Source organism: Saccopteryx leptura, chromosome 5 (genome assembly GCF_036850995.1).
Source record: "Saccopteryx leptura isolate mSacLep1 chromosome 5, mSacLep1_pri_phased_curated, whole genome shotgun sequence".
Lineage (NCBI taxonomy): Eukaryota > Metazoa > Chordata > Mammalia > Chiroptera > Emballonuridae > Saccopteryx > Saccopteryx leptura.
Genome location: NC_089507.1, coordinates 210,830,667 through 210,856,569, shown reverse-complemented (window position 1 = coordinate 210,856,569; position 25,903 = coordinate 210,830,667). Strand labels below are relative to the sequence as shown.

The following is a 25,903-nucleotide window of genomic DNA, read 5'->3' as shown; positions in this document are numbered from 1 at the left end:
GATATTGCCAAAGATCATTTAACCCTTTGAGTAGTGAGGTTATTTTTTTTGCTTGCTGACCCCCAGGAGTGAGGTTTTTTTAAAAAAATGAAATTAGTTCCAGTTCCAGTTTTATTAACTTAAAATCATGTTTGTTTGATAATCAGTTTGTGGAAACAAGAACATACATTTGCCTTTTTTTAATGTTGTCTTACACATTTTTAAAATAAACCTGATCATTCTCTGGATGGTCAGGAGGCACGAGGACGTACATAAACGTTCGTACTAATCAAAGGGTTAATACCTACTGGTATCAAATCCTATAGTTGTCTCTGTTTTGTCACTGTTACATAAGTAGCCGGTTTTAGATTCAATATTTATTGTTTTTGTTTGATGTATGAGTAATAAATGTTTATTATAGGAAAAAACATGGAAAAGCACAAAAAAAATATATAAATTAACCATAATTTACTATAGCAGTTAGAGATAACTGCCATTAACATTTTGCTATCCTTTTTTTTGTTTTTTTTCTATGCACAAAATATATTTCTAAAATTGAATTAAGACTAGGCTTTATCTATAACGATATGTGAGGACCATTTTCCCCATAGGATTAAATCTTTTTTACAATCTTATTTTATTTATTTATTTATTTTTTGTATTTTTCTGAAGTTGGAAATGGGGAGGCAGTCAGACAGACTCCCGCATGCGCCCAAACCGGGATCCACCCAGCACGCCCACCAGGGGGCGATGCTCTGCCCTTTCCGGGGCGTTGCTCTGTTGCAACCAGAGCCATTCTAGCGCCTGAGGCAGAGGCCATAGAGCCATCCTCAGCACCCGGGCCAACTTTGCTCCAATGGAGTCTTGGCTGCGGGAGGGGAAGAGAGAGACAGAGAGGAAGGAGAGGGGGAGGGGTGGAGAAGCAGATGGGTGCTTCTCCTGTGTGCCCTGGCCGAGAATCGAACCTGGGACTCCTGCACACCAGGCCAACGCTCTACCACTGAGCCAACCGGCCAGGGCATACAATCTTATTTTTAATGACTGCATATTATTATATAAATTTTTAAAAAATTAAAGGTCAGTTTTATGTGAAACTGTTAAATGTTAAATTAGTAAGTTAACGAGATCCAGAACTTTGAGTGTTAGAAAATGCATTTATTAGTCAGTCATAACGATATATAGGTAAAATATGAAATAAAAAAGCAACATTATTTTTAGGAATGAGCAGTGGAATGGTTAAAGACATTGGGGATTTTGCTGTATAGTCTTTTTACATAATGGGAACCATACTGTACTCACCTGTTTGGCATTTAATTATAGAAAGCTACCTCAGGGAGGCGGGTTTTAGGAGCAGAGAGGGGAAATAAGGAAAAGAAGACTTTTGAGACTTGAAAGAGTTGCTCTTTTTAAATTGTGTTGAAGTTCTCCCCACATTATAATCAAAGTTGAAGAAGTGGGGTAGCCCTGGACCGTCTCAAGGAGCGCCTCCCTTTGCAGCCCATGCATTACGTTCATGGCTTTCCCATGTGACTGTTTGCTAACCCCACTGTCCTTCTAAACAGGGATGTTTTCGAACTAAACTTTATGAATGCCAAGTTGTCCAGTGGTTATTATGACTTTTCTGTCAAAGTTGAAGGTGACAACCGTTTTATTGCAAATAGTGTGGAGGTAAGTGCTTTTCTTTTCTTTTCTTTTTTTTTTTAAGTGAGACAGGAAGGGAAAGAGATGAGAAACATCCACTTGTAGTTGCAGCACATAAGTTGTTCATTGATGGCTTCTCTTACGTGCCTTGACAGGGGGGCTCTAGCCTAGCCAGTGACCCCTCGCTCAAGCCAGCAACCCTGGGCTTTAGGCTTGCGACCTTGGGCTCAAGCCCCCGACCACAGAATTACATCCCAGGTCGATCCTCTATCTGTTGCGTCACCACCAGTCAGGCAATAAGTGCTTTTCTTGTCATCTCTGTTGCCATGTTAATATATCCAAAGAAATGACCAAAAAGGCACGTGGCGTTGTCTGGTTTATTGACTTCACTTTACCACCGAGTTAATGTGACTGTGGTAAAAGAGGGATGGGTTTAAAATACGCTGTTTGACAGACTTAGCCAAGAACTTTGTGATGGCGAGGTTTCTTTTATTTATAAATTATTCATTTGTTACTATAACTTAGCAGTACTATTTTACATAAAATTAGGGAAGCAGAAAAAATAAAAATCACCCATAATTCCACTGAGGCATAAGTATTCTTAACATGTTTTGTGTGGTGGGCTTGATGGGTTTAGAACAGTACTTGATGCTAATTAGGCAATGGAAAAACATCAAGTGACGGATAGCATTGTAGTGAGCTTTCTGGGTAAAGCACAAAAGAAAATTGGTAATTTCTCATAATGAAATGTGCTTCAGATGTTTAGCTGACTCTAGTTGTGTTGAAGACTCAAGTGGTTTTAGGGCTGGAAAGCTACGCCTCATTTATCTGATGCTTTGTCGGAACGAGGATTTCACATTAGTGGCTTTCTTGGCTAATTGGAGCTTACCCCTTCAGGCCCTGTGGCTTTCGTTTTAACCTTCTTTGGATAAATGTTTATGATGAATTATGCATTTGCCTACTTTTTATTTTTTTTTAAAGCAAGAGAGAGGGAGACACACTGGGACCGACAGGCTGGAGAGAGAGAGAGATGTGCCTTGGGGTGGGGGGGCTCCAGCTGAGTGAGCGACCTTTTGTTCAAGCCAGCGACCTTTGGGCTCAAGCCAGCGATTATGAGGTCGTGTCTATGATCTCATGCTCAGGCCCGCGACCTCAAGGTTTTGAACCTGTGTTCTTTGCATCCTAGTTTGACATTCTATCTGCTGTGCCACCACCTGGTCAGGCTTGAGTTAATTTTTATATATGGTGTGAGGTAGGGGGTCTTTCTTCTTTTACATGTGGATAGCTAGTTGTCCCAGCATCAGTTGATGAAAAGACTATTCTTTCCCCACTGATTTGCCTTGGTATCCTTGTCAAAAATCAGTTTATCATAAATGTAAAAGTTAGTTTCTAGACTTGCAATTCTGTTTCGTTAGTCTCTGTTTTCATCCTTATACCAATACTGTGCTGTCTTGATTACTGTAACAGCTTGGATATTTGTACGAACATCAAATCTGGTGTTTGTCCAAGTGTTTTTGTGGTTATTGGAAAAATTATCTAAGTACAAAATAGCAGAAATGGGTAATAGCTGTTATTCCTGCAATGAAATAAGCCCTTACTGAGGCCATTGCTGTCCTTTTACTTCACAGTGATGGAGTAAACGTTACAAAATGTCCCCTCTCCCTCTTCATTTCATTAGAGCTTTAATGTGCCTGTTTGTGTGTGTGCATGCTCTGACCTCTGTCACATATGCAATTTTACTTAGTAATTTCAGTAATAGTCACACTTAGAGCCTTAGAGTGGGTCGGCAGGCCCTGTTTGCTCTCCTGAGGGCTGCTTGACATTGGTCAGAGTGCATTAACAGTGGTTTGGTGTGGGAGGCCAGTAATAACACTCATTGACATTGGACTTGCTGTCAGGGGAAGCATGGGCTTTAGACCTGTCTTCAGCATTAATTGCCCCTAATGTACCATCATTTTTGACAGTAATGAGCTAAACGGCAGGGGTGGGTGGGGGTGGGTGGGTATTACTCAGCAGAAAGACTGCATTTCCTGGAGTTAAAACATTTTCGGAGGTGTATGTGGACGCAGCACAGGCAAACAAGGACTTAGCACGATTCCCTGTAAAACAGGCCGAGTTGCGTTTAGAGTGCCAAACAAGCCCTTTCCTCTTATAAACACTAATCTTGCAGTGTTCCTTTAAAGGAAGAAGCAGCCAGCCAGCAGGGGCCCTACTCTGAACCCTTTACGGCAGGGCTTTGCAAACAATTACGATGATTTTTATTTCTCACTTTGCTTTAAAAGAGGAGCATAAAAATGCTTTTCTTTTCAATGTTTCCAGAGACCCATTTGTAGTAAGATTTTAGGAGCAGAAAGACTTGTTTTACATTGTTCCCTATTTAAGAATAGTCCTATGGTGTTTCTGTGCAATAAAGAAAATGCAACTTAGGGGGCCTTTTAGAATTAGGGCTGAGAGCAAGCCCAAAATGACTTGGGTTCACTGCGATGTACTCTTTTGTCATTCCGCGTGTTCGTATTCCCTGGGAATGCTTATGATGTTTTTAAAACAAACACACAATTGAATCTTGGTTAGCAGGCCGTAGTGGGCCTGTGATTGTTGCAGGTTTACAGTCAGGATGCTAAGAAAGGCCTGAAAGTCAATGGCTTTCTTATCACTATATTGGGGAGCCCTGCACAAGTCTTTAAACATCGGTTTTTGTATCTCTCTCTGCTGAAAGGGAGAGTCATTATTTTAAAAACCATATATATTGGATGGTACTTTTTAACACAGAAATGTTTATAAAGAAGAAGATGTATGGCACACAGTCTCATTGCTCAGATAATCCCTACTTAAAAAATAAAATGGGAATAAAATATGCAAGTAGCATAAATAAATTCAAAGTACCAAATGATATATAATGAAATATAAGAGCCTTCTCTCAAACCTTCAGTGCAGTCCTTTTCCTCGGAGGGAATCCATTATTACCAGTTCATTGTTCACTTTAAGAAAAAGGAGGATGCATGTATCAGTGAATGTCTGCATAGACTTTTAAATTTACACAAAGGGGGTCATTCTATAAGCAGTTATGTTCTTTGGTTTTGTCACAAAGTAGATGGCTCCCAGCTTTCCCCTTGGGGGGTCTATTCTACTTGATGGCCCCCCACACTCCCCAGGAATTCACCCAGCTGCTCAGATTCCATGACAGGCAGTGGTGCTAGATCTAATTCTGCCAATAGATGGCTCTGTAGTCAAAAGGAGGTGTCTGTAGACACAAGCCTTGTTCTTTTGAAGTGCTCCGTAGTGACTCGTAGTGTGCATGTACCATTATTTATTTAATTTGTCTCCTGTTTATGGACATTTGGGTGGGATGATGATTTCAAGACCACATTTACAAATAAAATGAGGGTATCTTTAAGAGAATGAATCACAGAAGTGAAGAGAAATTATTTAGTTAAAGTTGAAGATTGCAGAGTAACTAATGAAGACAGATTTAGCATGGGGTATTGCTAAATTCCTGCCTCTCCCCAAATTCGAGGACTGGCTAAGGCCTCCTGCTACACATTTGCTACTCCCCAGCCAGAGATGCCCAAGGCCAGCCTGGGTCATAGTCCTTGACCTGTGCTTTTTGTAGCACTTTGTACATCCCTTTGTCAAAGCAGCAGCCTGGTCTCTTATAATTTAGCTGTGCATATATGCTTCCCTTTAGGACAGGAAGTGCATCTTGCCGTCTCTGTATCCCCTGCACCTGGGTGACCCAGATGCTCTAGGGCTGTGGTCCCCAACCCCCGGGCTACGGACCGGTACCGGTCCGTGGGCCATTGGTACCAGTCTGCAGAGAAAGAATAAATAACTTACATTATTTCCGTTTTATTTATATTTAAGTCTTCATGATGTTTTATTTTTTTAAAATGACCAGATTCCCTCTGTTACATCCGTCTAAGACTCACTCTTGACGCTTGTCTCAGTCACGTGATACATTTATCCGTCCCACCCTAAAGGCCGGTCCGCGAAAATATTTTCTGACATTAAACTGTTCCGTGGCCCAAAAAAGTTGGGGACCACTGCTCTAGGGGCTGGAGGGAAAGTAGTCTCAGTGGGTGTCTTGCTAAAAGGCAGTAGCCTGATCTAAGCTCTTCGGCTGCCTCTTGTTTGAACCTTCCACTCCCGTTTTTCTTCAGCTGAAGTGGTCAGTGCCTCTCTGGGCTGAGCTTTACATAGCAGAGCCTGCTCTTTCTGAGTCCAGGTGAGTTATGAAGCTGTTTGCTCAGCAGAGCCCAAAGAACCAGAGTGGAGGCTCCTGGCTTGCTCCTCGGAGTTTATTCGACTTGAAGGCCCACTCTTCTCCCCCACTCCATAATTCACCCAGGCGCTTAGCTTCAGTGTCAAGCTGTGATACCAGATATAATTCTACCAATACGGAGCTGTGTGTTCAGAAAGCAGGAGATGATATCCTTACAGCTTTAGGCAGTATATCTTTTACATTCAGCATCCCTTCCTCCCTCCCTCCCTCCTTTCCTTCCTTCCTTCCCTCCCCCCCTCCTCCCTCCCTCCCTTCTTCTCTCCCTCTCTCCCTCCTTTCCTCTCTCCTTCCCTCCTCCTCTCCCTCCCTCCCTTCCTCCTTCCTTCCTTCTTTCTTTAATGTAAAGGCAAAACAGAACACTGCTATTTAACTTGATAATTGAGACTGTTGTCACAAAATAGTTATTATGGTGGCTGAAGAGAAGGCTGTTAAAAGGAATTACTTGATAGCTATCTTTATCTCTTTTTAATTTTTCTTCTGTGCCCTTGATTTGAGGCTGTCACACCTTGATAGTACGTTTTAGGAAAATATGGAAGCTGTCCTTCAATCATTTGCCCAGCCCTCTATCTGTTCCTTGATCCTGACCTAGACTATGAACCAGCGGATTTGGCAAAGATTGCCTTAAGTATCGCATTCAAGCTTATCAGATACTTGGAAGTCTTATAGTTATTTGCGCAAAAAGTGCCTTGGGTTTGTTTGCATAATTTGTACATTCAAACTTAGATTTTATTTATTTAATTAATTAATTATTTATTTATTTTGAGAAAGAGAGAGAGAGGGAGGGAGGGAGGGAGGGAGGGAGGGAGGGAGACAGGGACAGGAACATCAATCTGTTCCTGTTTGTGCCCTGACGGGATCGAACTGGCAACCTCTGTGCCTCATGATGATGCTCTAACCCAGGGGTAGTCAACCTTTTTATACCTACCGCCCACTTTTGTATCTCTGTTAGTAGTAAAATTTTCTAACCACCCAGTTCCACAGTAATGGTGATTTATAAAGTAGGGAAGTAACTTTACTTTATAAAATTTATAAAGCAGAGTTACACCAAGTTAAAGCATATAATAATAATTACTTACCAAGTACTTTATGTTGGATTTTAGCTAAGTTTGGCAGAATAAATCTTTATAAAACAACTTACTATAGTTAAATCTATCTTTTTATTTATACTTTGGTTGCTCTGCTACCACCCACCATGAAAGCTGGAACGCCCACTAGTGAGCGGTAGGGACCAGGTTGACTACCACTGCTCTAACCAATCGAGCCATCTGGCCAGGGCTAACTGGGTCACTTTTACTAAAATCATGGTAGACTTTCTGTCCTAGGAGCTTTTCATGCCTATACTCACCTTTAAGAGAAAAATTTGGGTGTGCATGTTAATCCCTGGCACATCCGCCAGCTGACTTGGCAGATTTCTTCTGTGTTTCACTTCTAGCTCAGAGTCAAGATCTCCACTGAAGTTGGCATCACAAATGTTGATCTCTCCACTGTGGATAAAGACCAGAGCATCGCACCCAAAACCACACGGTAGGCGGACTGCCTCCCCTGGGGCAGCTGAGCGCTTCTGGATGTCATTTCTCTTTCAGCAGTGATCCAACTTGCACTCCCAGTTGGAGAGGCTGTAGCTCCACGGGCACACCAGCGGGGTGCTGCTTGGCATCCAAGCAGTTCGGGGTGCCGGGGGGGATGTCTATATCCCTCCATTGGTCAGTCCCTCAGCAAACAGTCCATAAGTTAATGAGCTCACTTAAGAATGTAAGTCTGGGTCAGTGAACTCATTATTTACTTAAGGTGACAATTTTTTTTTAACTTTCTTGTTGTATTAGTTTATATTCTGGTGTGTTCTCTTTATCTTCACAATCTTGAAGTTGCCTTCAGTGGCCTCATGCAACTTTTTTTGGCCCACAGTGTGTCTGAAAAAAGTTAGCAGCAGCCTCATAGGTGCTTAGAATTGAGATGGCAGATACCAAACATTAGAGCTACGAGTCCCCTTTCCAAGGGCACAGAAGGCATCAGCGATCAGTCATACCGTTTGTTCCTGCTGAACTCAGAATCTTTTTTTACCACAACCTTCTAAGTAACCATTAGCAATTCATCGGAGTTGGGCCAGAACCCTGTGTGAAGCCCATTTGTCAGCCCTCTCCCAGATCCTTATTTTGGGGGGACCATCTCTACCTCTAGGTTTGGTCATACCCACAACTTCACTCAACTCTTGTGGGTATAGAAGCTAAGAGCAGTCGGTGAACCCTCGGGCCATTTTGAAGATGGTGTGTGTGGCGGGGAGGGTATTAGCTAGAGCCTAGAAGTGAACCATTCACTCCTTTTAAGTCCTGTGAAGGGGCTGGGCCCTTTGCCTCTGGCTTGGATATTTTCATAGTGACATTGAAGAGGAAAGCACTGTTGAGAATCCCTGGAATAACGGCTGTGAAAGTGCTTTGCAAAGTTTAATGTTCTGTATAGATGAAGAGTTGGTATTACTCATAAGTAAGTATAAAGCCCAAGTACAAATATAACCAGGTATAACCTCTAGAATCATCTTTGGCTTGTTCTGTCCTCTGGCCATTCTAACCGAAAATTCCAGGAAATAGCTGTGAAAAGAAAAGGTTTCTCATCAAGACTGCCTTTTGAGAAAATGACTTTTTAAAATCCAATTTCAGACAGCAAAATACATTGCAACTGTGGCCAGGAAAAAAATACAGCATTTAAAAGAAAGAAAGCTTTAAGTACCCTTTTCTTTGCATCTCCTACACCCTCACCTCCCAGCCTTGCTCACACGTGCTGCTGCCATTGATCCTGTGATCATTTCTCCTCATGATTCCGCCAGCCCAGCTCTCAGCCCGCCTGGGAGCCTGCAGGGGACCCACGAGCCCCACTGGTTCGTGACTTGGTTGAGATGACATCCTTAGGTCCTCGAAGTGAGAGCCCGAGCATCTCCACGGGAGCCTTTTCCCTGGACCTGATAGAAATTTGTTCTGTGCTTTCCTTCATCCTGGCTTCATCAGTCCAATTTGCCCTCTCGCTGCAAATAGTCCCCCGCTCCTGCGCTCCTGCCCGCGCATAACGGAAAGGTGTTAATGCACAGTGGGGGGTTTAGGCAGGGAAGTGAAGTTTGAGTTCTTTACCCTGTTCTTAGCTGTGTGCAGGTCCTTGCTGAAAGTTTACTGTGTTCATGTCTCTTTCAGGGTGACCTACCCGGCCAAGGCCAAGGGCACGTTCATCGCAGACAGCCACCAGAACTTTGCGTTGTTTTTCCAGCTGGTGGACGTGAACACTGGTGTCGAGCTCACCCCTCACCAGGTCAGGGAAAATCCAGAGATTCTCTTGGCTTGAAACATGACAGCACACTGGAGCTGTTGACGCGTATGTAACTGAAGAGAGCAAATTCCGAGTTCCTGTGTCAGGTCTTCACTCACCCTGGCCCCGATGGTCCGACAGGTGCCCCCACAGGCCTCTGCACCTCTCTCCTGCTGGCGATCCTGAACTTGGAATACACTCTTCTTTTTAAAAGATTAGCTGATGTTGAGAAGCTATATTTAAGGCAGATTAACACTTAATTGAGGCTTATTTCTTTCCAACAGAAAAACCATTTATTAGAATAATTTTGCCAAAAGGAAAATGCGGGCACTGGGCCCAAAGCGTGTTCTTTTCCGGCCAAAGCAGATTTTCTGTGCGTGGGAACCTGAAGACTTGTTCTTTTTCACTTGCGCCTACTTCATGTTATGAAAGCAATAGGCTCCGTTTTTATAAAGTATTGTAGTAATATTCTTTGACAGATTTTCAAACCAGGCCTTTTCCCCAGAGTACCTGAGGTGGCTGGCCTCCTGTCCTCTCAGGCACCTCTTCCCTCTCCCCTGTCACCCCCCTTGATTGGCAGTACTGGCTCTCAGCCCCACCCCCAGTGTATTATAGAGGGAAATTCAGGTAAACAGTGCTGAAAGACAGGCAAGAACGTGGACCGAGTGGCCTTGCTTAAGGTGCTTTGTGGTGATACTTTAGCAAGAGCCAGCAGACTGTGTCCAGGCAAAGGAGCAGCTTCAGAACTGACCCCTGATGAGGGTGAGTTTACTTGGAACCTTTTGCTTTCTTCTTCTTTTTTTTTTAGTGAGAGAGACAGAGAGAGGGACAGACAGACAGGAAGGGAGAGAGATGAGAAGCATCAGTTCTTCATTGTGGGACCTTAGTTGTTCATTGATTGCTTTCCCATATGTACCTTGACTAAGGAGGCTATAGCAGAGCGAGTGACCCCTTTGCTCAAGCCAGTGACCTTGGGCTCGAGCCAGCAACCTTGGGCTTCAAGCCAACAACCTTTGGGCTCAAGCTAGCAATTGTGGAGTCATGTCTATGATCCCACGCTTAAGCCGGATGAGCCCATGCTCAAGTTGGTGGCCTTGGAGTTTCAAACCTGGGTCCTCTGCATCCCAGGCCGACGCTCTGTCCACTGTGCCACTCTCTGGCCAGGTGCTTTCTGCTTGTAGCTGCAGTGGCTGCACTTGGGCCCAGGCCCCTGGGCGGCTGCCCACAGGACCACTGTCCCGGCTCTTCTCTGCTTGTCTCTCTCTCCTGCCCCCAAGCACCAGAGAGCTCAGTCGGTGCACATGGTCAGGGCCATGGCTAAAATACCAATCTTGAAGTACTTCAACTTCTTTGCATTTCACATGTCATTCTCAGAATGACATTTACCAACCAAACAAGGGAAGAAACAATATGAAGAAAGGAAATTCTGAGACTAAAGTGGTGAGCTTTGGGTTAGGGCAGGGAGAGTAAGTGAGGGAGTGTAACTTTAACTGAATACTTGTCTCATCCAAGATTCTGTTTTGGAAACCATGGCTTAGAGACCTACATAGTGATGGCATTTTGCAGCTGAGCCTGGCGACCACCTGCACTCCTATGATAGGAAGGAGACCAGGCATCTGGGGTCCTAAATTCCTTCTTGGCCAAGACTCCATAGTCAGGATGCTTTGCATCTGGGCCCCTTTCCCTAAATACTTTGATGGTTCTTTGTTGCCTGGATGGCAAGTAAGAAATGAAATTTGTGTTTTTTCTGTGATACAACACTAGCTGTGTGACCATGTAACTCATTTAATCTTGCCTTACGATCTGTAAAATGGAACCAATCGACCTGCCTTGTTGAGTTCTTTATTTTGAAACTCTTCAAGGAAAAGCTCTGAAGCAGATGTTAAATTTTGCTTCAGTTTTAATATGCTGAAACCTTAGTTTCTTATGCCACTGGAGGGATAAGACGATTAGACTGGCACCATCTTATTGATAGTAGCGGCTACTGTTTGTGGGCTAGCTGATGTATCCCAGCTCCTTGGCTAAAAGCTTCGCATGCGTTATCAGGAATATTCACACAGATACACCACGTGTTGAAGTTAATCATTGTATCTTACCAAGGCCCAGAAAGGTTAACCCGCTCGGCTAATAAGCAGCAGATCCGCATCTGTCTGCAGAGCTGGGGCATGCTCGAGGACACCAGGCTGCTCAGCTTGACTAGAGCTCGCCTTGCTATCAATCCCCAAGCCTGTCTTCTCGGTCTGTGGCTGCAGGCACTAGGAGATTGAAAACGGGCCTCTTACAGTTCCACCTCATTTTCCTTCTTCTTACCCTCTGGTGGAGAAGTTAATTGGGCAGCGAAGTGGCCAAAGGCTGGCAGGAAGAAGAAATTGCAGCAACAGCGAAGCGCTTAAATCATCCACAAACTGGGCGTTCAGCCTCCAAGTAGTCAAGAATTGGCTGCATCCCTACGTTAAGTTTCTCATACAAGCAGAAGTTCTCTCTGCTCCCAGAACTCGGACCCAGGGCGGGATGGCTGGTCCTTGTGCTCTCTGGTTCGGTGGAGCCCCGAGCTCCCACTGCGATGAAAGAGCCAGCTGTCCGCAGCCTCACTGATTCACATTGGGCCCAGAGGGAGCTCTGAAATTACCAGATAAATTACAATATTATTGTTCCATCCAGACATTTGTCCGACTCCATAATCAGAAGACTGGCCAGGAGGTAGTGTTTGTGGCCGAGCCAGACAGCAAGAATGTGTACAAGTTTGAACTGGATACTTCCGAGAGAAAGATCGAATTCGACTCTGCGTCCGGCACCTACACTCTCTACCTGATCATCGGAGATGCCACGTTGAAGAACCCAATCCTTTGGAATGTGGTATGTACCTAACTGCCCCCCGACCCAGGCAGGAGTGGCTGTGCCCCAGTCAGACACAGACAACTCTTCCTTGTCAGGCGCCTGGGTCCTTTACCTGAGCCTTGCCTGTGTCACCCATGGGGCAACGAATACGCATTGTGAAGTGAGGAGCTGTGTGCTGTCGCTATTAGTAGTCGGGGGGGGGGGGGGCATGTACATCGCCTGGCACATAGTAGGCGCTTGGTTGAATGAATGAAGTGCATATTTGTCTTTGTGGGTTCTAGCAAATTTCTATAGCAGTTATACTGGAAGTTTTCCATACTTCATCGAAGCATTGTGGGGGATACACAAATGTAAGAGATAAAGGTCTTGGCCTGTGCAATACAGTATAGTTTCATGGGGGTAAGATTTGAGCTCCAGTGACAAATCAGGATGACGTGGGACAGCGAATTGTAAGATACGCAAAATGTGAATAAACTAATCAACATTTGCATATTATGTTATAGGTTACGTGGTGCTTTCACCTGTGTGTCTCACTTTTGACTGGTGTGATGAGAGAAAACTTGAAAGATGTGGCTTTGAGCTGGGGTTGGAGACTTGCAGGGGTTTATCAGAGCGGCGTGGGGGCTTTGGCGTGCTCCCAGGGAGCTTTCACGGCGGTGTGAGTGGGTCTGTTTTCCAGGAGCGCCTGCTGGGTCTGGTCAACAGCAGCAGGCGCAGAGGTGGAGCGGTAGCAGAGGCCAAATTGCCCTCCTTGAGGGGTGGTTGGTGCCTTTTGCAGGACAAAGGGGCAGCTGTGTTTCTTGTGTTGTTTTCAAAGGTCCTTTTCCTCTCCTGGACTTCGGGCTGCTTTTTGTGTGAGAGTGCATTTTCATCTCTTTTTCTGTGACTAAATAACACTTCCCAGGGACACCGAGCGTTTTCTGATTGCAGCTTTAACAGCTCGAGTACCGACTGAGATTTTGTATTAAGCAGCTCTGCGGGGCTCACCAGGCCAGTAGAAAATTGGAACGCTGGCTCTGAAAAGCGTTTTCAACACACACGTATTTTGTTCTTGAAACTTCTACTGCCTCAATTTGTCCACTAATACATGGGAGGTGATTTGACTGCCTGGAGCTCTTTCAGTTATGGTCCTTGATGTGAGGGAGGTGGTACTGTTGTGCTGATGAGCCGCACGGTCTTCTCTGCCCCTGTACCTTTAGCAGCTGCTCTTATTTTTTTAGGCTGATGTGGTCATCAAATTCCCTGAGGAGGATGCTCCATCGACTGTCCTGTCCAAGAACCTTTTCACCCCCAAACAGGAAATTCAGGTATATTTCAAGGGGCTTCTTGGATACACCCAGACAAGAAACATGAAATGGGCACAATGAGAGGGCAACAGGCCCCTGGAGGGTGGCTCTGGTCCCTTTTTTACCCTGTTGACATAATGCTTTATAGTTTTGTTCTCACCACCCTGTGAATTAGGCAGAGCAAACTTCAATCCAGTTCTAGAGCTAAAAAAACAGGCTCAAATAGTTGGAGACAATCTCAGAACCTTGGTCTGTTTTCTTAAACATCCAGGAGGCACAGCCCTGAGGTCCCTGCTTAACAACTCCCACAGAGCTGGGTCTGGCCCTCTCTCTCTGCTCCTGTGTAAGTTAGGACTGGGCTGACGGGGGAAACCCAGCTGGGACCACAGGGCTTCCCTCCCTGAGGCAAGTTCTTCCTCTCTTCTGGGAGTCACTGGGCCTGCCCTGCCCAGCCCACGGAACTGCTGCAGGATCAGAATAGACCATGAATAGATAAGGCAAGACAAGCTCTGAAAAGTTTCTATAAAGCACTGTCCAAAACAAACACAGTAACTGTTAGTTAAATAGTTTGAGTGCTGGTTAAGAAAACTGAGGTAGGTTCACTCAGTGAATTATTTACATCAGTGAGAAAGGATCTTACTGTAATAACATGGAAACTTACGTATAAGTTAATGTTAAAGTGTTCCGAGCAGACTTCTTACTCTTAATTCAGGGTTTAAAAAAGAACAGGGATCGAAAGGGTCGAGGAGTGGGACTCCGTTAAGACAGTGAGGTTAACAGCAGTTGGCTGACTAAGTGGGGGAGCAGCTGTGCTGGGCCGTGCCACCCTGGCAGCCCAGAAGCACTGAAACCAGAGTCCTGTCTTGGATCTGTCACTCAAGCCGTCCATGTGCCCGGCTATCCATTTTGGTACTAGGCAAATGCCACTTGATAGATTGCATTTCCCCAGCCTCTAAATGGCAGTGAGTCTTTGAAAGGAGACCTCTGGGATTAGAAGCCAGCAGTGACAAGAGGCAAAATGCCAAGTGGTCATCATTACAGGGGGTTTTAGCCTCTGGGAGACAGCTCCTCATATTGACTGTCATTGGCATTTTGGTCCCTAGTAAACATGGCAGCCCCCTCTGGAAGGGCATGTTCTTAAATATTCTGGTGTGTCTTCTTTTGGCAGCACCTGTTCCGCGAACCTGAGAAAAGGCCCCCCACAGTGGTGTCCAATACGTTCACGGCCCTGATCCTCTCGCCCTTGCTCCTGCTCTTCGCCCTGGTGAGTGGCTGTAATTAGCATGGGCAGCATGCGTCTGGCGCCAGACTCAGCAGATGTTGCCGTTCCAAAGGAGGCTTTGTGCTCTGGCTGCAGCATAGCTCAGAGGGGCCCAGCAGCTGGGACCTGCACCAACGGTCAGAAAGTGTCGGAATAACTACAGTTTCCCACAAGGAGGGAGCAGCCAGATAAACCATCCATTAACGAGGGGCATGAGAAAGTACCTAATGGCCATTAAGAATGATAAAAGTGTATGAACTGGGATGCTCTCTGCAGGAATGTCCAGATGAGGGAAGGTGTTAGGAAACAAGACCCAATGCCCATAGCTGTGTAAGAATCGAATATGAGGCTGTGCATTTCAGCACTGATTAGAGCCTAAAACTGTAAGTGTAAAACCTGAAGTTCTCATAAAAGAGTGTGAAATAAATTATGATAAACCCATACAATGGGATAATACACAGCTTATTAAAGGAGTGGATAGATAGGATATATGCTGACATAACAAGATTGCCAAGCTGTCTTACCGAGTGAAGAAGTCAAGGGGTGGGATGGAAAGTTTAGTATGATTATCTTTGGGTAATTACTTTGAAAAGGCATTATCTATTAGTGTTGGTCACCTCTAAGGAGAGGACTTCTTAAGGAATATAAAAAAGGAAATTTTTATCTCTTACACTTTAAAGGACTGTTAGAAATGTTTTTGTCAATTGATTTTTTCTTTCTCTTTTTAAAAATTATAAACATAGATGCATATCATCCAAGTTCAGAGGATTTTGAGAACTGTATGGGAAACTCATTAGATCTTACTTTGGGAAAATTGCCTGTGTTTCTAATTCATTCATTGATTTTAATAAAAGAAATATTGGGGCTTGACCTGTGGTGGCGCAGTAGATAAAGCGTCAACCTGGAATGCTGAGGTCACCAGTTTGAAACCCAGGGCTTGCCCGGTCGGTCTAAACCTGAAAGGCACACCACACACTTTCGGAAACCAGACCCCAGGGTATGGGCAGCTGTTGTCATATTTGAGCGATCAGAGTTTCAAAAGGCATGGAACCCACAGCAGGTCCTACCAGCTGCCAGTCCTACCAGCGGGTTTCTCTTGCCAATACCCACAGAAACTAGCAGGGCTGCTAGTTACTTCATCACAAATGCAGCTTCTGACCTTTCAGCTTTGTTGGGTCACTTGTTTTAAAATAGAAAGGTTTGCTGTCATTAAAAATGATGTTCAGATTTGAGTTACCCAAGCACATTTGAGAGCAGGTGTTGGAATTATTGGAATGCCTTTCTAAAGAAAAAAGGGAACAATTTTTCCTGAGGACGTGTAATGGGTTAGTTGTCACTTGGAAAAACCACATGTTTATCAAGTATGCATGAACTTCTAAGCCCCGAGGGCTGTTCAGAGCACCGGCATGCCATGTGTTGCCTCTTTCAAGTTCTAATCTCTTTTTAATTTATTTCTCCCTAATGTTTAGTGGATCCGGATTGGTGCCAATGTCTCCAACTTCACTTTTGCTCCTAGCACAATTATCTTTCACCTGGGACATGCTGGTAAGCACTCCGCCTGCTAATTCCACTTAACCTCCTCTGACATTTAGCCTGCCCACGAAAATGCCCCGCTAAGTAGACCCACAACCTATTAACTATAATGACTTAATAGTAGAACATTTTCCTCTTCCTCCTGGCCTTTCAGGACAGTTGATAGGATGATGACCCTGTTTGGGCCATCAGCTGCAAACAGCTGTCATTATGGTGGGTTTCGCTGGGCGAGGCTGCTGTTGGCAGGCCACTTACCCTCATCTCATAGCCCTATTCATTTCCAGAGATTGCTCACTTATCGTATCTTTACGTTGAGCCGTCTTCCTGGATGAGGAGTATTAATGCAGTTTCCAAAGGTCATCTTTCTCCACCGAATCGATCTTTACATTTGCTGGCGGCGGTGTCTGGACAGAAATAGAAAACAGTTTCTTCCTCAATCAGACACGCTGCCCTGCATTGTTCTCTTAAGAACTAAACATAACCGCACAGTTCACACTTCAGCTAAGCGTTTCAGTGACTTGCAACCCCATTGGATCGGTGGGGCCTTCCATTTCACTAAGAAGACTTAAGTACTCTCTGCCCATTTCTTTGACTCTTTCAGGAGTCACCCTCTTGTGTCCGTAGTGTGCAGGTTCTGTATGGGCCCACAGATAAACCCCTTGAAATTCTAGGCACATATGTGCCTGTTCTTTTCTGGGGAAAGAGAGAGTATAACTGATCAGATTCTCACAGTGGTCCGTCACCTCATAAACGGTTCAGAACCCCTGCTGTAGTTCATCGTCACCCTCCCAGGCAGAGCCGACAGGATGACCTTTCTCTCCCGCCCAGTTCCTGGGGTTGAGTGTTAGCCCTCCTGGGTCAGGCTGAGAACAAAACCTGAACACAGACGTGTTTAGAGCCATGACTGTGCTTGCCAGAGTGCTTTGTGTGCACAGTCCCTCGTTTGAGTCTCAGTACAGCCCTGGTGGGGGTGACCAGGGCAGGGGTTATGATCCGTGTTTGACAGGAGAGAGAATTCAGGCCCAGAGAAATGAAGTGGCTGGGAGGACAGAGCCTGGACCCGAGCCCTGGGCTGTCCATGTTTAGGCCTGAGCCCTTTTCACTAACCCTCCTTCCTCGGTTCTCCTTGCTCTCCTCCTAGTCACAGTGCAGGTTATCTTTGAATTTTTTTTTTAATAAAAAGGAAATTATTTATTTCTATAATCCTGTATACTTTTATGCCAAATTTGAAAAATGACTTCTAAATGTAACATGAAAGTAATGTTTAAAATAACAAACAAAAAAACCCTACATTAAAGAAAAGCAGGGATTGGTGAAATTATATGATATATGTGTGACACGTAGATACAGATAACAGGACAGCAAATCCCAGAGGGAAGCGGGGAGGGTTTTGGTGTGGGGGCAGAGGAGGTCTGATGGGGGCACGTTGTTGGGGTGTGAGGTGTTGTATTGATTAGGACACTTGAATCCATGTTAACATAATAAATTAATTACAAAAAAGAAAGAAAGTAGACACGAGCCAGAACGCAGAAGAAGATTGGTAAAGGAGCTGGTGTTGCCCTCTGGGTTTGTTGCTAGTCGAGCCTGAGAGGCAGGTACACCGAGTGATCTACATTCTGGTGTCAGACGGAAGGAATAAGACAAGCTGGTCTAGAAATACAGGCCTTTGTAGGATCTGGCCACACCTGCCCTCACTGTCCTCTGCCCCACTGTCTGTCCCTGTTCCATCTAATTGGCTGTCGTCGCCCTGTTCTTGCAGCCATGCTGGGGCTCATGTACGTCTACTGGACTCAGCTGAACATGTTCCAGACCCTGAAGTACCTGGCCGTCCTGGGCGGCGTGACGTTCCTGGCTGGCAACCGGATGCTGGCCCGGCAGGCCATCAAAAGGTGAAGCTGGAGCGGCTGTGCTCCCAGGGTAGACGTGGAGATCTTTCTGTTAGCTCCGCTGCCCTGATTCTTAACAGGGGCATGTGGCAGAACAGTCTACCCTTTAGGGGCAAGTGGGACATGTTCATCCAGCCCGATACGGTAGCCTTGTTCAGTCAGAAAACAGCTTCGGTGGGCAACTTGAAATATTTTAAAACCACAGCCATTTATGCCCTGGCACATTAGAATAAGAGAAGAAAATGATTGTTTTAATGTGGGGCTGCATAAGAATGTGCCCTGCTGCTGCAGGGACCCTGCCCGCCGCCCTGCGCCTGCTCCTCCAGCCGCCAGCGGGCTCCCGGAGCCCCGCCTCCTGGCATGAGGTCTGTGCTCCCCCTGCCCGGAGCTGCCACTCAGCTCAGCCCACACCGTGTCCCCAGGAACCAGACACTCTTAGGTTCACACAATGATCAGATCTCCATCTGATCGCAGCTTGACTTCGGAACCTGGGTTAGAGGCAAATTTAAATGTCACAGAGGTGTTCCTTATTGATTTGACTTTATTAGAACTTGGGTGATTGCAGTCACGTAAAGGGCAGTAAGAAAGGTCAGACTTGCTTTCACCTTTGGAAGCTAGATTTGCAGACGTGCCCTGCTGTCTCCTCTCTGGGACTTCTGGAAGAATGTAATTCAGTCGTGTGCCCTTCAGCATGGCTGCCGATTTAACTTGGTCAGGTCAGGGAGGGGCTTTCTCAGAGACCTTTAGCGGGCGGGGGCAGCCACTGTCTCATCCTGGCCCGAGTCTCTGTGGTGAGCCTTCTGAGTGCCTCACGGCGGAGAGCCGGCCCCGTGGGCCCCTGGACTTGCCCGTGGTGATGCGGACTCCACCAGAGCCCCCCTAGCGCCAGCAGTGGCAGCTGGTCCATGTTGCTGCCCCTCCAGCAGCCCCAGCGTGGCAGCTATGCATTGCGTCTGAGAAAGAGCCAGGGCCTCCGCTGGTTTCCTAGCAGAGCCCTGCCCCTTCAGCAGCCGGTCCAGGCCCCAGGGAGCCGGAGGCCGCGCTCTGCCGAGTGCTCTCTTCTGGAAGTTGCCCACATAAGACAAACAAAATCCAGGGGAGATAAGTGTAGAAACATTTGATTTGGATCCTGCTTAGCGTGAGTTCCTAATCTGGACTCCTAAAACTGTCCATTTTCCGGGGAGAGAGACCTTGGGCCCCAGCCCCGAACAGGAAGGTAAAGCCCGTTCCTGGCTGCATCCGGGTGAGTCCTGGAGTGAACTCGGCCACGGGGAAGGTCAGGGACCTAACGGAAGCTCCGGTTGGGTTTTTGCCGTTTCTTTTCTCAGCTTATTTCTTTTCTCACTGTCCTTTCTTGATTCTCAATCCCTCTTTCCTTTGGCAGGATCGCTGCAGAGCAGAGCAGTAGATTGGCAAAATATAGGACATTACGGTAACGATGAAGGGCGGTCTTGTCCCAGAAGCAGGGCCCCCCTCCCATCTTGCCTGCCTCGTGCATGTCAGTCACTTACGTGTGCAACCTGCTTGTCCCCGCCCCACCCCCAGGCCAAAGCTGAGTTCTGAGGGCAAAAGCGAAGTCCCCGCAGTTAGCTCAGCTGCTGGGTAACTTTATAGGAGAGCAGCCTTGACCTGGCTTTGACTGTATGACTTCGTCCTCCCATGTGTCCCCTGAGGTCCTTTTTAGACAAATTTTCAGGAGAACTGAGCTGAGGATAAGACAGGTCCAGCCTTGGACTTCTTTAAAGGGAACCCCATTCAGAATGTCTTAAGTTCATTACGTGATGGTCTGATGAGAAAACCTGGCACACCTTGGCACTGTCTCTAGGTCTTTCTGTAACACTAATTTTGGGTTGAACCAAACAGTTTGGTTTGGTGAGACTGAATTATGGACTGACGGCCATAGAGCAAGGCTGGCATCAGAACCCAGGTTCCTAGCGCATAGGATGTGGGTCAGGGCTGCTCTCTGTGACGGAAATGTCAGGGGCGGTATCACCCATTCTCCAGGCCAGGGATGGCAGGGAGGGAAGGAGAGAGTGTCTGATGCTTTCCTGACCGGCTCCTCTAGACCAGGAATCGGCAGAAGTTTTCTGGAAAGAGCCAGATAGTGCTTTAGGCTCCGCAGGCCCTGTCGTCTCTGTGAGAACCTCTCAGCCCTGCGCTGTGATGAGAGAACACCCACAGACCATGGAGACGCAGAGCACGGCTGTGTTCCTGTAAGACTATTTATGAAGGCAGGCAGTGGGCTGGACCCCGTACGGGACCGACAAAGAGGAGGGAAGTACTGGAATTTTCTCGTCATGTTCCGCCCACCCTGTGCCACAGAAGTGGCTTCCTGCCAGGGCAGCGAAGCTATCTAATTTTTAATCCTCTGAAAGTAAGAAAAATCAACCAAAACATGCAATGTAGAGCGCTTTCCCTGACATGTGAGCCTAGACTAGAACGTCTTTTCCTTCGCACAGGAAGAGACTACATTCGGTTTGGTTCGTTTTTTTCAGGTTTAGACGACAGACAGGAAAACTCACCCTTTTGGGTGTACAGTTCTGTGAATCTTGACGAACTTATGCAGTAGTGTGAACACCACCTCAATCAAGACACAGGCTATTTCCACACTCCAAAAAGTGCCCCGTGTCCATTTTTAGTCAGTTCCTCCCCACCCTCGTTCCCTGGCCATTTCCATTTGGTTTCGTCCTAAACGAGACTTGCTCTGAGATTTGCTTTCAGATCCGCTCCTTTCTGCTAAATACTGAGCTCTTTAATTCTTTAACTCCGGATTGATTTTGTTTTTCTTTATGTTTAGATAGTCGACCTTCATGCTGCTACCTCCAAATCATAACTGCTTGAAAGAGAGGAAAGTCACTTAATTATTTGGATGTTTAGGACTTTCTGAGCTTGGGACATAGGGTTTTACAGGGAGGTCCCTGGTGGCGAGGTGGTTTTGATCTGAGGACAGACACTGGTGGGTCAGGCATAGCCTCTTAGCAGGACAGGGGCTCGTGGGCCACGGCCCTTCCAGCTGCTCCTGTTACACACTCACACTCTCCATGCAAACGTTTTGGAGCACACGCACTTTAAGTTCCCGGGCCCTGCAGGTGTTGGTAGGGAATTAGGGGCACTTACTGCAGCCCTCAGGATTAATTCTGTGCCCGTGCGTGCTCCCGGCAACTGTTGATGAATTGGAACAAAGCCAGCCATTCTGCAAATTGTGTCATCACATGGGCCCTCACCCCTGGGCAGAGCTGCCTGCTCGGGACAGCATGGTGCCAGCACCTGCCTCTGCTTGCCAGAGCCACCACCCACTCGCTCGCGCTGTCACCTCCCTGGTGCCCAGGGTCTGTCTAGATTGTCATTTCTGTCCTTGTGTTGTCCCAGTACTTAGGCAGAGGCAGCCTTGGGGAGAGAAGGAATAAAGAGATCGATTGTTTTTACCCTCTTAGAATTTTTCTGTGAGCTGAGTCCCGGTTTGGAGAGTCATCTTTTCTTAGGTTTAGACATCGGTTCTGACCGTTGGCAAGAGCGTGAGCACGGCAGGTTTCTGTCTGAGGGTCAGTGCACCGTCTCGGCTGCAGACCGGGACTCTGGGAAATTGAAGATGAGCTCTCTTTAAACCGTCCTCCCTGTTCACCTAATCAAAGCGACCGCCTGTTTTGGCCTTGCATGTGGGAGGTGTGCCTGGAATGACTCCCATCTTAAATTTTTACATACCACTCTCATTAATTATCAGGTTTGTTTCATTGTTTCTGTTTCTGTTGTCATCAGCTCTAGTTTGAACTAGCTGTGTTACACTCTTTTGTGAGATACTAGGCATAAATAAATAGGATTAATGGAAAAATGATGGTTCCTTTATTAATGGTATCTTATAGTGGGAGAGTACCTTGGTCTCTCCGTTGTCACCAGTTAGGAGCTGTAACAGTGAGTTGAAACCTTTAGTAATTTTGTACTGTCTCCATCTTTCAGAACAGCACATTAGTTCCGGAGGAAGACAGGAAACCCTGAAACCTGAAATGAATGTCAAGAGGAGGAGACAAGAACAATTCAGTTTGAAAAGAGGAATGGAAAAAAAACCCCAAACTTTATTTAAAAAGAAAAAAGTCAAAATTGTGGTTATACGTTTGCCTGTTGTTCTGTCGCCCACCCAGAGCAGGGACCCGAGAGCCTGGAGCCTCTGTCTCTCTGGCACGATGCCAGCGGGATGCCGTGAACGTCCCGACCTACCCGGTGTCGCGTTTGAAAAGCTGACGTCTGTAACAAGTCTATTTGGGAATAAAGGGAATAATGGGAACAAAGGCCTGAGTTCATTTTAGCACTTTTGGACTGAGGGGACTCCTGGGGCCGTCCGGACACGAGGATGGCCACAGTGTTTCTTCAGGCCCTCTGACATTGGTCCTTCTCACCTGGAAGAGCCACCGTCCTTTCTTCTCCAGCCCTGGGCACCAGCTGTCGGCATAGGAGCCCTGTTGGTATTGGAAGGCTCCGCTTCCGCCTTGTAAGCTGGTGTCAGCGTGCAGTGGGAGAGGGCTAGCTTAGAAGAGGGCTGACCACGCGAGTTATCTTTGGCTCTTAGAGGATCACACTCACTTCCGGAATGCCCCATTCTGAAGTTGTGCCCAAGACCACCATTACATAAGGGTTATATAATCCCAGTTAGGGAAGTAATTTTGAATAGTGTGGTTAAGTGTATAGACTTCAGTGTCAGACAAACCTGCTGTTACCACTTGGTTGGGCGAGGGACTTCAGGCAAGTGGCTTAACTTCTCTAAGCCTCCCTTTTCCCTTCAGTAAGAGAGAGAGAATACCCTCTGACTGAAGGAGGTGCTTGCATCTACACTTGACATCTTTCCTAATTGGACCAAAGTTGTTTGTACTTTGGCTCCTTGCTTCTAATTCTATTAATTGAAACACAAGTAATACATTTAGGTAGTGTTTGAAATACAGCTAATCCTAACTGTTGAATTTGGGACAGAGATTATTTTATTCAGATTGCCTTCCAAGCTGGACTTGACTACAGTGAGGGAACTGGGATTTTGACTGGAGATCGGGGGACTTGGGGCTAGTTCTTTTATATTCTTTTTTTTTTTTTTTAATTTTATTCATTTTTAGAGAGGAGAGAGAGAGGGAGAGAGAGAGAGAGACAGAGAGCTTGGGGCTAGTTCTGAACGGGATTCTGCCAGGGGGCGCTGTGGGCAGTCCCGGTGTCTCTAAGAAGGAAGGGAGGCCTCACCTCCGAGGTTGCAAGCTGGTAGCCCTCACGTATGTTTTATTTGATCCACGGTGGGTTTTTTTTTTTGTTTTTATAAAAAACAATTAGTAGCTAACATTTACAAATTGAGAAAGTTCATATAAAAATCTAGGTTCGGGGTTTTGGACTCGAGTTGGCAGCAAGCAGCTAGTGGCAACTAGAATGTCCTTAGCAAGGAGAGCATGCTCAGAGGCCCGAACAAACGGGGCTTCTCAGGGAGGGGCGAAGGGAGGAGACCGTCTCGGAGGACTGCCAGCAAACGGGAGGGCAACTTGAATTTTGTGCTGGGATTTAGCAGAGGCAGAAACTCCCCATTAATCTCTCTTTCTGGGCCCTCCACCGGGTAAAGCTCGCGGGCTCTGAGCTCTTGACTCTGGAGCAAGACTGCAGGGGAGAGCGTGGGAAGGCTGGTGGTGACAGCAGACTCAACTCTAGCGAATGAAGTCCCCCGGGTTCAAATTCTCACCATGGACAAAGAGTCTTCGCTTGACCAAACTTCAGTCAGGGGCCCAAACCTCCTCGGAGGCCCATCTGTGCCCTTCCTTGTAAAATCTAGTTTTAGTGAGTGCCCTGCTGAGTCAGTTTAACCAGAAAGCCCCACCCCACCCCACCCCCCCACCCCCGCCCATATCTGATCACCTTGATATCTGATGGGTTCCTCATCCTCCAGCATTCCCCAGGTGACATCCAGTCATCCGGATCTGCCTCCAAGAATCCTGTTAGTTCGGTTTAGCCGGAATCCCACTGACCCCTGACATTTCCTCTTAAGTAAGTTTCCATCCTCCGATCCCCACCCCACTTCTTGGCTGCAAGTTCCCACTTGCTATGCAGTATTTGAAGTTGAGCCACGTTCTATACTGAGGTCTCTTTTCTCCTATTGCAACGGTCCTGAATAAAATCTGTTTTAACCATGTTGTGCATCTCTGGTTTTTCTTCAACACCACAGCAGTGCTGGGCCATCTCTAAGGAGTACTAAGCACAGCAGTTTATATAAAGTCCAACTGACCTGCTCTGAATTCCCTAATTCTCTGTGTCCTTAGGTATTTAAAAAAAAAATTTTTTTTTAACTTATTCATTTTAGAGAGGAGAGAGAGAGAGAGAGAAATGGGAAGGAGCATGAAGCATCAACTCCCATATGTGCTTTGACCAGGCAAGCCCAGGGTTTTGAACCAGCAACCTCAGTATTCCAGGTCGACGCTTTATCCACTGCACCACCATAGGTCAGACTAGTTGTGTGGTTTTTTTTAAAACCTCTCTGGGCCTCAGTTTTCAATCAATAAAAATGGGAATAATACCTCAGAGCTTTCTAAGAATTAAATGAACTCACACCCAAAACACATACCACAGTGCTTGGCACTTAGCACTGCCTGTTTGCTCGGGTTAGTGTAGATACTGTGACTTCCCCGTGTTGTTAGCAGCACCCCAGGTAACAGTCTGTACAAGGTCCATGTTTGTTGGCTTGTTTGTTCTTATGATTCAATTGATTGCCCCAGCTCTTAAAACAACAAAGAGCAAGGAATCGCTTCCTGGGTTTGCTCCTTCGGAGCAGGAGGACCTGGCTGTTACGGGGCCTGTCACCTCCGTGGGAGGGGACGTCCTGCTCTGCCTTTCTCCCCAGGGCTGGGGTAGGGAGCAAATCTAAGCAATGCATGGGAAACCTCTCTGTGAACTTGAACACAAACACAGGGGTTATCATTACAAGCGACGAGGCCCCCACTGATTTAAAGTATTTCTTTAGGGGAAAAAAATGGCATTTGGTCTTAAGTGGGACCCCTGCCCCTCTCCTAGACGGGAAGCTCCCAGCACCTCTGTAGGGGGAGAGGTTAAGTCCTTTAAGACTCCATTAGTGTCGTTGTTAATGGTGATAAAGCTCCCAGAGTGGTAGCCATTCTGGTTTCTGCCTTAATAATTGCATTCACCTTGAAAACCACAAGTAGCAGTGGGTCCCTGTGGTCATTATTTCATCTGAAAAACTGAAGGTGGAGAGGGCCTTCGGTGTTTGCTTTTGTGGGGACAGGCGGAGGAGAGGGTTGAGCAGGTGGGTCTGGGGGCCTGCCGCGTCCCCTGTTCAGCAGTCCCCTCCTTTGTTCCCTGGCAGGTTGCTGGCTGGCTGCCTCTCTTGTTGTAGTGGACTGCCCGCCCTCAGTGGTCAGCCTCCTTCTCTGGAGGGGCTTTTGTTTCTCTGTTGTTTGTTCGTATTGTCTCCTCTGCCCGCTGCCACAGCGGCCCCCTGCCGAGTCTTTCCCACGATTCACACACATCCTTTCTTGGAAGGTAAACGGGGCTCCCAGGGAGAGCAGGTGGTCTAAACCCAGAGAAGAACCGACGTGGCTTCTGTTCTGGTGCTGGGAGACGGGCCCATGGGACTATGTGTTCCGAGCTGCAGAACGGTGGGGGTGGCATTGCTCATATCCGAGTCCCCACCAACTCTAAAATGCTGGGATTCTTCTACTTTTAATCAAAATAGACATCCAATCATCCAGACTTTTCACCTTTTTTTTTTTTTTTTTTTGTATTTTTTTGAAGCTGGAAACAGAGGCAGTCAGACAGACTCCTGCATGCACCCGACCGGGATCTACCCAGCATGCCCACCAGGGGGCGATGCTCTGCCCATCTTGGGGTGTCGCTCTGTTGCATCCAGAGCCATTCTAGCGCCTGAGGCAGAGGCCACAGA

The 25,903-nt window shown here is 46.6% G+C and overlaps 1 protein-coding gene across 3 annotated transcripts in view; it reads left to right on the top strand.

Annotated features, from left to right (window-relative positions):
- Positions 1-22,265, top strand: part of RPN2 (ribophorin II) — a 41,092-nt gene extending 18,827 nt beyond the window's left edge. For 2 of the 3 annotated variants that reach the window (XM_066383845.1, XM_066383844.1), the window contains exons 9-18: positions 1,542-1,647; positions 7,332-7,423; positions 9,079-9,193; positions 11,852-12,046; positions 13,249-13,335; positions 14,483-14,578; positions 16,045-16,120; positions 17,868-17,997; positions 19,379-19,426; positions 21,949-22,265. In XM_066383845.1, the coding sequence (XP_066239942.1) occupies positions 1,542-1,647; positions 7,332-7,423; positions 9,079-9,193; positions 11,852-12,046; positions 13,249-13,335; positions 14,483-14,578; positions 16,045-16,120; positions 17,868-17,997; positions 19,379-19,426; positions 21,949-21,961 (958 nt within the window). In that variant the 3' untranslated portion in view covers positions 21,962-22,265. The remainder of the gene's footprint in view (positions 1-1,541; positions 1,648-7,331; positions 7,424-9,078; positions 9,194-11,851; positions 12,047-13,248; positions 13,336-14,482; positions 14,579-16,044; positions 16,121-17,867; positions 17,998-19,378; positions 19,427-21,948) is intronic. The other variant, XM_066383846.1, reaches the window with a different exon arrangement.
- The last annotated feature ends 3,638 nt before the right edge of the window (positions 22,266-25,903 follow it).